The 12,443-nt window shown below is 40.9% G+C and overlaps 1 protein-coding gene across 6 annotated transcripts in view; it reads left to right on the forward strand.

The window, feature by feature from the left end:
- ngef (neuronal guanine nucleotide exchange factor) overlaps positions 1–11,837 on the forward strand; it is an 80,019-nt gene extending 68,182 nt beyond the window's left edge. For all 6 annotated transcript variants that reach the window (XM_072255554.1, XM_072255551.1, XM_072255557.1 and 3 more), the window contains 2 exons: positions 1,954–2,058; positions 8,332–11,837. In XM_072255554.1, the coding sequence (XP_072111655.1) occupies positions 1,954–2,058; positions 8,332–8,531 (305 nt within the window). In that variant the 3' untranslated portion in view covers positions 8,532–11,837. The remainder of the gene's footprint in view (positions 1–1,953; positions 2,059–8,331) is intronic.
- Positions 11,838–12,443: the final 606 nt, after the last annotated feature.

The raw sequence follows: 12,443 nt of genomic DNA on the forward strand, positions 1-12,443 counted from the left end.
TACTTGAGTTCTTTAGCAAATGTAAGAGTTCCAATTTACATCCAGTAGGACCTTAAGACTGAGACAATGCTTAGGCAAGGTTTGACAGGTGGCAAGTAAATTTTGTACCAATTTGTGCGATGGAGTCATAGAGCATGGAGCCAACCCTTCAGACCATCTGGTCCAAGATACTCATCTAAGATGATCCCATTTGCCTGCTTACCACTCTAAAACTTTCCCATTCTTGTACCTGTCCTGGTGTCTTTTAAATGTTTTTAATATACCTGACGCAACCATCTCCTCTGGCAACTCATTCCATATATGGAACACACTCTAGTGAAAAGGCTGCCCCTCTGTTTCTTATTGAATTTCTCCCTTCCCGCTGCAAACGTAGTTCTGGATTTCCCATTCTTTGGGGAAAAAATAATGTGCATTCATTCTATCTGTGCCCCCCCCCCCACTTGGCATTCAGGATGAAATACTCAATTGAATTCAATATTGGCTTAGCAGGAGAGGCTGGAGTGTGGTAGTAGATAGTTAGCTCTCTGACCGAAGGCCGGTGACTAACGGTGTGCACAAGGGATCACTACTGGCTTCTTTGTTCATCATCTATATAGATGATAAAGTGGTAAACTGCCGATTTTTAAAAATTGAGGTGTGGTGGACAGTGACAAAGGCTATCAAAGCTTGCAGCGAGATTGGCTGTAAAAATGAGCATAAATATTAACGGCAGATGGAATTTAATGCAGACAAGCGTGAGGTGTTCTCCTTCGGGATGACAAACCAGAGTAGGACTTACATAGTGAATGGTAAAGCGCTAAGGGATCTAGCAATACAAATCAGTAATTCCTTGAAGATGGTGTCACAAGTAGATAGGGTTATAAAGAGAGTTTTTAGCATATTGGTCTTCATAAATCAGATTACTGGGTACTGGAGTTGGGATGTTATTTTGAAGTTGTATAAGACATTGATGAAGCCAAATCTGGAGTATTATCTGTAGTTCTGGTCACCTATCTACAGGAAAGGTACTATTAAGCTTGAAAGAATACAGAGCAAATCTTAAGGATGATGCCAGGACCTGAGAACCTGAGTTGGGAAAGGTTAAACAGGTTTGGACTTTATTCCTTGGAGTGTAAGAGAAGGAAGGGAGATTTGACAGAGGTATACACAACTATGAGGGGAATAGACAGCGTAAATGCAAGCAGGCTTTTTCTATTGAGGTTGTGTGAAACTAAACCTATAGATCATAGGTTAAGGGTGAAAAGTGAAATATTAAAGTAGAACCTGGGAGGGAACTTCTTCACTCAGAGGGTATTATGAGTGTGGAATAAACTGCCAACGAAAGTGGTGAATGTGGGTTTGATTGCAACATTTAAGAGAAGTTTGGGTAAGTATATATAGGAAGGGTATATACTATGTTCCATGCTGGGATCACACAGATTAACAATTGACATGGACTAGATGAGTTGAAGGATCTGTTTCTGTGCTGTACGGCTCTATGACTCTTGACTCCGAATTTAGAGAGCATTCACTTCAGGTGAGAGGGAAGAGATTTACTCGGAACCTGAGGGGCAACATTTCCACCCATGGGGCTGTGGCACAGCAGTAGTATATGGAATGAGCTGCTGGAGGAAGTGGTTGAAGCAGGTATACTAATAATATTTAAAAGACAATTGGACAAGTACATGGACAGGAAAGATTTAGAGGGATATGGGTCAAATAGGGGCAAATGGAACATGCTTAGGTGGGAATCTTGGTCAGCATAGACCACATGGGTAATTGGGCCTGTACGACTACAACAGTCCTGTGAGCATGCCTTCACTCTAAGGACTGCTGCAGTCAGGAAGGTAGCCCACCAGTTCCTTCACCGAAACTATAATGAATGGGTAATTAATGCTAGCCTTGTCAGTGAAGAGCAGGCCTTGAGAAATGAATTTTAAAAAGTAGAAATCTCATGTTTGGTGCTCTCTCTAGACTGTCCTCAGGTGCAGTGCATCCAGAGATACACAGCACAGGAACCCGATGAACTCTCACTGGAAGCTGCTGACATCCTCAGCGTTGTTGAATGGACGTCTGACGGTAAGTAAAATTTTCTGCTGGAATGCACAGTTGCAAAATCCTAGTTTTACTAATCAACATTTTTAGTTCCCTTTATATAGTGGATCTGTGTTTTTTTAAAATAGTAATAGACCAAACAGATGGCCAGAGTAGCAAATGGCCTCAAAGCACACAGATTCAGTGAAAGGAAGTTATATTGGTGTTCTGCTGAATGGTATTTTTATGATATTATTGCACACCTGCAGACATGAACGAGAGAGCTTCCCTAACAATCGGGGGTGGCAGTCAAATCACTAAATGAAGGCATTTTGATGTGAGAATGGAAAACACATACAAAGTCAAAAGCCTGATTATTTGAGAACTGGAGAATCAGATCTTAATAGCCAACTCCACTGGATGGCCTTTGTGGGTCACCAGCAGTATTGTCAATTAATTTAATCTCTTATAGGTGTAAAATCACCTGTTCCCTTCTACATTAACAGTGGACACCTAGTGTGATATTGTTGCCAGCTCTGCTCAAGTTGTGGCTGTTCTTGTAAACAAGGACAAACCAGGATTCCATATTCTGCAGAAAAATCCTAGAAGGTCAGCTCTTTGGGTAAACGAACATCCCCCAGTGACCTGTCTGTGCACATTGTACTCCTCCTCACAACCCACAGTCTACACTCAGAACCTTTCAAAAGTTCAGTTCTCTCAAAACCTGACAGGAAGCTGCACTTTTTGGCCAATATCTTCACTGTGCACATAAATTCACTAGGAGGTCATGAACACTGTGGCAACACAGCCTCCTAGCACCATTAATGGAGGCGCAGATAGACTGCCTTCCTCCAAGTATTGCTACACGGTTCACAATTACTTTCCAAACTGCAAAGTAAGGTGATGTAGACTACGGCATGATCTCACTGAAACATTCAACATTCTATGGGACTTCTCAGTAGTAGATGCAGGGATAATGTTTGCCCTGCCCTGGGTGTCTGGAACCAGGCATCTCAGTCTCAGAACAAGGAGTCAGCCATGAGGACTTTCTTCCCCCAAGAGAACTGGGGATTTTTGGAATTTCCTGTCATTGGAGATCAGAGTAAGCATGAAAGAGATTAGCAGGTTTTTGGATATTAACTGAATCAATGGATATAAGCTTGATGCAGTAAAGTGGTACTGAGGTAAATGATCAGGCATGATGTTATTGAATGGAGAAGCAATGATGAGAAGCTGCATGGCCAGTTCCTGCTCCTATTCCTTACATTCATATGTCTTATTGTGGAAAGCCGTCACCTGTAATGGACCAGATAGCATTTTCTGATGTTGCTTCCCTGCAGAGTGACTGAAGTGACTCATGGCATTCCCATGGCATTTCAGAAGGGAGTAAAGAAAATTCAGGGTTATGCTTAATTTAGTGTAACAGAAAGTATATGTCTCCTCTTCTTATTGTTCACGAGGTCTTTGTCATAGCTACTGTCATTATTTCCCTGGTGAAGAATGGCCTCCGCTGATCTTCTTCTTCCTAGACCATCCCCTGGGACCATGAGTGACCTACTTCCACTCTGGCTTTGTGGATTCTGAGGTTGCTGATGGGGCCAATATGAGAACTGAAGATTCTTCCAATGGAAGGGTAGATGGATAGTTTGCAGGTGGTCACTCCTATTGTTTTCACAGTTCCCCTGTCCTTGAGCTGCTCCTTCTACACTTTGTGCAGTCGTGGGCCAGAGGCTCCTGAGATTCCACACACGTCACTAGAGACAAGGGAACTACTGCTTCATAGACTCAGCAGCCTGGGATTGATCCTGGCCTCTGGTGTAGTCTGTGTGGAGTCCCCATGCTTCGGCTGTAATCTGGGTGCTCCAGTTTCTTCCCATATCCCAAAGACGACCAGGTTCATTGGTTAATCAGCTGTTGTAAATTGCCCCTTTTAATTGCAGGTTGAGTGGCAGAATCAACAGGGAGTTGATGCAAATATAGGGAGAATTAAATGGAATTAATGTAGGATTAGTATAAATGGGTGTTGGCTAGTATAGAGTCAGTGGTTCACGAGGCCTGGTTCAATGCTGTATGCCAAGCAAGGGCATGTGTGTTTTTGTCTTCTCTCTGAGAAATGCATTCTGCTGGGTGGTATTGCTTGTTAACATTCTTCCATATTGAGCTGCATTTGGGCTTGTTTATCTGCCACTGAAGTTGTTTCCTAATGCTGCAGAATGGAAGGCATGGAACCTTCTGACTGGACATGTTTTTGGTGTTCAAACATTTATTTATGTAAATTAAGAGCTGTCTGTCTGCTTCACGTGCCCACTCATTGTTGGGCTACCTGGACCTAGTCCCTTTCAAAGCCGAAAATATCCCGGATTATGCAATTTCTGCATATTTCTCAAAGGGAAAAATGTCATAGCAACTAAAAATCTAGGTCAGAATGTTCTGAAGGATTAAAAATTGAAGATTAAAATAATGAGAAAAGTTAGACGTGTATTAATCAGTTCAGGGTAAGTCTGGGAACATTGTTAGATTTTAAATTCTCTTTGCAATTAATAATGGAACTTCAAAAAAGCATTTAAGCAATTATTTCATGTTGTCAGTTAGTACTTTATGAGACTAGGTTGTATGTCACTGTTTTGTGAAAAACACTTATTTATTTGGGGTAGGAAGGAAAAGGGCTTGGTTAGTGATGAATGCTGGCTTGAACTAGCATTAGGAAGGAGGTGTGAAGGAAGGAGCTCAATGGGGTAGGAGATTAGAATAGGGTGGAAGAAAGTCATTTTAATCCAAGGGCTAGGCTGTGGTGAGGGAGGTAAGTGACTGGAGTGGAAAATGGAATTTGGAAATGGGGGAATAAATCTGGTTAATGCTGAGGCTGAGGATAAAAAATACCATTAGGGAGCAGAAATTAGAAAAGTAAGATGAGATTTTATAAAATATTGCATCTTGAAGTTCCTACATAACCAGGAATGGATTACTTGCTATCCAGGAACTAAATTGTATCACGTGGTGTTTTGGTATACTATGTGATGCAATGTTCTTGAAAATTAAAATATGAATAAAACTCAGAGACTGTAGAATGTAAAGTCCATAAATTTTTGTTCTAATCTTTTGGAGAATAGTAGAACCTCAGAGGTCACTGAAGATGTGCAATGCTGTCCAACAATGTGCAGTGCACAAACCCAGTGATTCCCACAGCTATCTTGACTCCAGCTTTTCCCATTCTGTCTCCTGTAGCAATGCCATTCCCTTTTTTTCAGTTCCTTCATCTCTGCCGCATCGGTCCCCAGGATGCGGCTTTCCTTTCCAGTACATCAGAGATGTCCTCCTTCTTCAAAGGGTGGGATTTCCCTTCCTCCACTATTGATGCTGCCCTCATCCACACCTCCTCCCCAGACATCCTCTTATCCTCACCTACCACCACATAGGCCTCCCTATCCAACACATTATTCTCAACTCCCGCCATGGGGCCCTACCACCAAGCACATCTTTACCTCCTCCCAAACTCTCTGCTTTCCACAGGGATTGTTTCCTCCATGAAACCCTTGTCCATTGATCCTTCCCCACTCATCTCCCTCCTGCACTTGCGCCTACAAGTCGCAATAGTGCTACAGCTGCCCATTCACCTCTATTCAGGGTTCCAGACACATCACATGCAAATCTGTTGGGGGTCATCTGCTGTATCTGGTGCTCTTGGTGCAGCCTCCTCTCCATTGGTGAGACCCAACATAGACTGGGGCCGGAGTTGCTTTGTCAAGCTCCTCAGCTCCATCCATAAATGGAGATATTTCCCAGGGATCAAACAATTCAAATACTATCCTCATTCCCATTCTGTCATGACAGTCCATGGACTCCTCTTTTGCCTCAGTGAGATTACTTTCAGGTCGGAGGAGAAACACCTCACATTCTGTCTAGGTAGCCTCCAACCTGATGGAATGATTATCGATTTCTCCAAATTCCAATAATTTTTCCCCCTTCTTCATTTGCCTGCTCTGGCCCCTCCTTCTTCCCTTTCTCCCATGATCGACTCTTCTCTCCTATCAGATTCCTTCTTCAGCAGCTCTTTGCCTTTTCCACTTGTCACTTCCCAGCATCTTACTTCACCCCCTCCCCACCCAAGGCTTCATCCATCACCTTCTAGCTGGTCCTCTTCTCCCTCCCTCCAGCTTCTTATTTTGGCTTTTTCGGAGGTTTCAAAGGTTCAATTGAATGTCAGAGAAATGTATACAATATACATCCTGAAATTCTTTTTCTTCGCAACCATCTACAAAAACAGAGGAGCGCCTCAAAAATGAATGGCAGTTAAATGTTAGAACCCCAAAGCTCCCCCCTCCCATGTGTAAGCTGCAGCAAAACAACAATCACCCCTCCCCACCAGCAAAAATAGCATCAGCGCCCCCACCAAACATTCAATTGAGCAGCAAAGTGTCAATAAAGACACAGACATGCAGTACCCCAAAGACCACTCATTCACCCAGTAATTCAACATACCACTGGCTCTCTTTCTCCCTAATAAAGGAAAAAGAGGTGTGTCTGTTTCACAGTGAGAGGGGAGACAGAACAAGCAGTTCACTGATTTATGATATTAAAAGTCCATTGTGTTGCTTTTTCCGAGCTCTGTGTCCAAAGAACTCAGGTCTCTGGGCTCACAGCCAGCAGCCAGCTCGCTGCTTTCGGTCTTCCGTGTACTCGACACACCGATTTCCAGCAGAGGTACCAAACTCGAATCCGCCCACCTCCAGAGCCACAAAATCCCGAAACTCGAAAGCACGATAATCTTCTAGGCTGCGTCCTTGGTATCTTGAATAATGGCCAGTCGTGAGACCCCGAGAGTGGGTCCCATTCCCGCAAAGAACCGAAGTCAGCGTGTAACTCCAGGTCAGGGTCTTCAAAAGAACCTGAAAAGGAAAAGTAGAGATATTAAAGATAGAAATAGAGCTGCTTCTGAAGATGCAAGCAAAGGAATCGCCGTAGGCACCACTGTCTCCTAAGCTCTACCCCCTGTCCTTTCCAGTCCCAGTGCAAAATGTCGACTGCTTATTATTTCCATAGATGCTGTCTGACTTGCTGAGTTCCTCCAGCATTTTGTGTGTGTTGACCTGGATTTTCATTGACAATGGAGTGGCTCATAGGATATGTTGACCACACATGAAAAGCAGTCTTCTCACACTCTCAAGTGAAATACGTCATGCGTCTGTTATGTAATGGGGTCTTTCAGGCAGGTGAGGCCAGGCAGCCTTGGACAGCAACCTGCTTAGGAGAAGGAAAACTCTGATTTTAAACCTCTGCTGCCTTGCAGCCATACCCACACATGGGAAAGGCTTCGGGAGTAGACTCCAAGGAAGAAATCCGGAACCGGGGTCCCTAAGGCAGTTTGGTGTTGTTTACAACTTCACTCTGGCAACCTCTGTAACGACACTGGTGCCAAGTTGTATTGGCACTTTCTCTTCCCTTGGACTACATCAGTGACATAGAAAGGGGGAATCCACTGCATGGGCAACAGCCGGTTCTTCAAATATTCCCGCCTAAGCTTGTGTCCTTGAGAGGACACAGTCCACCAGAGGCGCAAACCCATGATCCCCTGGGATCGACGGCTGCCTACTATTAATGGGGTCTTCCTAACAAGATGGCAAGGTGCTTCTGAAATTTCAAACTGCGGGTCAGTGACAAAAATAATTATTGTTCTACCATCTGTGACTATTGAACACAACTCCATGAGTACTTTGAATTCTCCCCTTAATGTCTGCCATTGTATTGCAAGATGTGATCATGAAATATCACATGATAATCCAAGCTCAATTTTTTAATATTATTATATATGGGAGTTAAAATTTTCCTCATAGTTCATAAGTTTTGAAATAACTCTTCACATGACAATTATCTTCAATGAATAAATTATTTACATCATGGCTGTTACGGACTGAATGGTGAATTGTACTAACATAAGAATTCTGAAATATAATTAGAGATTAAAATAAAATTTGATGTATGTTACATTTCTCTCTGTACTATCTTGAGAAGATTGTTGAGTTATGATTAGTTTGGTGCCATTATTGTCTTCTTCCACTCCAACCTGGAAATGAAATTTGTGCAAAAAGAGATTAGCTTGTTCCCTATCAGAGTTATAAATGCTATAATTATTGTGATGGTGGTAAGAGATACTAAAGTGATAAATGTGTTGCTATCCTCTAACATCTCCCACCTCAAAAAGACAAGCTATAAAATTTTATTTCAGAAGGATTGAGGAAATAACAATGCATAACTTGATTGGCCCCTCAGTGAATAGACTTTGATGTAATTTACCTTCTCTCTACATGTCTTGTCCATTAGGTTGGATATTAGGAGATCGCTTGCATGATGGAGAGAAAGGCTGGTTCCCGAGCCCAATGGTTGAAGAGATCAAGAATCCACAGCTCCGAGCTCAGAACAGAAAAGAATGCTACCGAATCTATAAGGCAGAAGAATGCCATGGCAATAAAAGCAAAGAAGGGAGAAAAATTACCAACAAAAATGTGATCCAACAGCAGTGATCAAATTTTGTATTTTGTTCAGCTTGTATTTTTGGCAGGTTGTGAAACTCCCACCATTCTGCATGGCAGTGCTAGCAGTGAATTTTTTTGCCAGAAAACTGCAGATTGTGAACAGTTTTTATTTAATTTACAGACTGCTGCACCTTTTTAAATTATTTCTTCTGCACAGTGAAAGCACGATTGAAGTGAATGTGTTTCATCGACAGAATGTAGCCACTAAGCACAATGACGGGAAATTATTTGAACTTTTTATTTAACCAAATAGTAGTTAATTCCAATTGAAATATAACGGCAGCTATTAAGACAGAGAAAAAATATATATACATGAATCAGAGTAAATCTTGCTGCGCTGGGATAAAACTTATATGACAAATATTCAGAGGATAAATTTTAAGATTGAGTGCCCCAGCTAGAATCTTGAAAGAAATCCATTAAGAATTAAACTCTGCAATATAGTTGAAAGCTGCAAATCTCTTTACACAACAGTGAAGATGAAGTAGAGCTTTCAATCTGATGCCATTGGGGTTCTTATAAAAGCCCATACAATTAAATATTGTGTAGGATTTAACAAAAATAAGTTTCCATATGTGGAATTTAGTTTAATTCTGGTTTTTAACTCGTGGCATTATTACTTGCTATGTTACCTCCTAACTTCAAACCAAGGCTCATAAATTAATCTTGATTACAAGAATCAAGATGAAACCAGTACTTGAAATAAATAAATTAAGTGAAAGTACAAAGCAAAAAGCTTACATATAAGTTTGGGCAGGAAGGTGCTACTGTATATTATATATCCAAAATATCCAAGAAAATTTATTCAATTTCTTAATAGACTCTGTGGCTATATCCATATGCAATACATGTCAGAGAAAAGAGAAAATGACTACTGTTTAGTATTTCTCTATAGCCCAAAAAACAACTCTGGTAGTTAGTTTTAAAGGTTAAAAAACGGAGGGAAACTGGCAACTGTTAACTTGCCAAGGCCTCAGCACTCCAGTGTACCCAAAAAGACATGTTGCATGGGCAATGCAGCAGCTTGTCACCAAAACTGTGGTTGGGTGCCATTGTCTGCAAAGTATCTGGGCCAACTGATAGGGAATTGCACATTAAAAAAAATCAAAATGTACCTCATAGGATTTGGATCAGATGCCAATCTAGTACAATCAGATGGTCACAAAGCTGATTAGGCCAAAGCTAGGGCGGGGGGTGTGGGGGTTACCAACAGAAGGAGGATTTGATGTCTATGTTGTGGTCAGGAATAGCGTGAGAAGGTGTTGTAAAAGGATTGCAGCCAAGCACTAGGTACAAGATGGGTTCCCAGTATGGAGGAAATGAAGCAAGCACTATGTTGTGGTAAGTGTTGAAGGGATAGGAGATGTTGGGATGGAGTTAAGGTTGAAGACTAAGATCTTCATTGGGGTACTCAAGGCAATCCATTTTCAGTTAGATTGGCTTGACTTGAGATCGGAAGGTCAAAAGGAGAAGGTGATCAGAAAATCAGAAGGTTGCATTATTAGTGTAAAGGAGGTTGGTAGTCAGGAGACTGGAGGGCTGGAGGTGGAGTGTCCTGGAGTCACGATCTGTTTTTCAGGAGAGAGTGCTTGGGTGAACTGGCAATACATCAGGGTGTAAAGGGTTATGGGCAGACCATTTAGAGTCCACAATGAAACAAAGTGAGAAGGACCAAAATGAGAGGAGTCATAGTCTAGTGTAGCAGGCTCAGGTGTGTTTTGTAGTTTGCTCTGGGATCATACTGGGCAGAATCTCCTACAATATCCCAGAAACATTATGTTCAGTGAATAACGGAAATCAAACTTAGGATACCAAGAGGACTTGTGTCTACAAGTGCTGGATTGAGATGAAACCACTCAGAAACACTTTCAGCTTGAAATATATTGATTTGCAAATTGTTGAACACTATTGTTGAAGAAGACATTAATGCAAAATTGAATTTCTAGGCTGATGACTATAAGGGTTTTTTTTCTGTAAACTATGTTATCACTGATTTAATTGCACTGAAGTTAGAGTCTAAAGGAAAGGGAAAAGAACTGGTATTAGCGCCAATCCAATTTCAGCTCAGTTTCTGCCAGTTTTATACGCTCTATCGGAGAGGTTCCCATCCTGGAGTCCATGGACCCCTTACTTAATGGTATTGGTCCATGGCATAAAAAAAGTTGGCAACACCTGCTCTATAGCTATCGTCTCAGGATGAATCAGACTGTTCCTTCCTTGGGATCTCATTTAACCAACCATGAATCCTCTTCATCACAAAGACTGCCTATTCTTTAGTCTCTAAAATATAGCTTGCATCTGCTGTGCCCCAACCAGTCCCATGCTGAAAACTTTATCCAATGATCCCAAAAAATCATTAAGGCGCATATTGCCTGAATCTCTGACTCCAGTAGAGGTTTGAGTAAGGGTTGGATAGATGCCCCATTTTTTCAGATAAAATGTTAAGCTTAAGTCTTTTATTCACTTTAAAGTGAATGCGAGTCATCCAACACCATTACTTTGAAAAAGAGCAGAAAAGTTATATCCTGTTGTCCTGGCTCATATTTGTTCCTCAACCAACATCAGTAAAAGAATGAAGGAATTGCATTGTTTTTTTTGTGGAAGATTGCAAAGTGTAAATTGAATGCCATTTTCCTACCTTAAATTGGTGACCTTACTTCTAAAGTATTTCTGGCTATAAAATAATCTGGGATGTTCTGTGAAAGACGTGCTTTAAAATAAATGCATGTCTTCCTTGGTATCAGCGGAGCTGATCACTAAGAACAGAAGAAATTACATAAATTTTACAACAATATGAAGGGAGATTTAAGATCTTTTCAGCATTAATTGTGTCAGAATTTTATTAGCATTAATGTAGGTTGGAGATGTACTCTACTCTCATTTGTTATCAGATGTATTGTAGTGTTATAATTATTTGGGGCAGATTTTCCTCTGAGCATAAATAATGACCCAGAAACATGGAGGAAGTTGACCTATCTATGTTCTACAGAGTGTTATCATTGGCTGAACTCTTTAACAGCGATGCAGCACACCAAGAGGTTCAGAGTAAAATGGTGTAAAATTACAGATATAAATATTGTGGTTCTGAATTAGTCATTAAGTTAACTGTTAAGCATTTTCAAACATCTCAACAAACATGAGTAAAGAACAAACAAAAATTAATGTCTCGCATTGTAAAACAGTTTCGGCAACTTGTGAAGAGTTTTGTCGATTAAGTGGTCCTTCATTTTACACAGATGCAGAATTTCTGTAATCACACGAAGAGGATGATTAAAATAGCAGTGTTATAATAAATCAGTCCAGTGAAGTTTTTGTGGTTATGTCTGTCAAACGTGCAATTATGCATGTTTATTTGATCTACAATCCCTGTAGGATTTAAAATCGCTTCAACTCATAGCTGATAAGTAGCACCGTAAGTTTAATCTGAGCTAAGTCACACAGCCACAAGGCATATTTTTATGATTATGCTATGCCAGAATACCTCCATCTTCGTCTCATTAATTTTCTAAAGCTACCATTTGTATTAGGAATATTAAGCATGTGAATATTTATAGAGAGACCACCTACACATTGGAGGTCCATTTAAAATTTTGCTTCAGTCATTGGTTTTACTAGCTTATACAGAATGGGAATATAGTCAGTTGTTAACATCCCCTGCAGCTAGGAGATGGTTACTGAACAACACAGGATTTGTGAAGCATTAGTCTGAATGCTGCCATTGTAACTATAGATTAAAAACCAGCCAACCATGGGCATGTTTGTCAAAACTACTTTTATTTAAGAAGCATGATTTCTCTTACTTTTTTTCCATCAGGATTAAAATTTGATTGTGGTACAAATACAGCTCACCAATGTTCAACTCTAATTTATCATGCAGCAGATGATTTACCATAAAACTAC

This window comes from Mobula birostris, chromosome 4 (assembly GCF_030028105.1).
Source record: "Mobula birostris isolate sMobBir1 chromosome 4, sMobBir1.hap1, whole genome shotgun sequence".
In the NCBI taxonomy this organism is placed as follows: Eukaryota; Metazoa; Chordata; class Chondrichthyes; order Myliobatiformes; family Myliobatidae; genus Mobula; species Mobula birostris.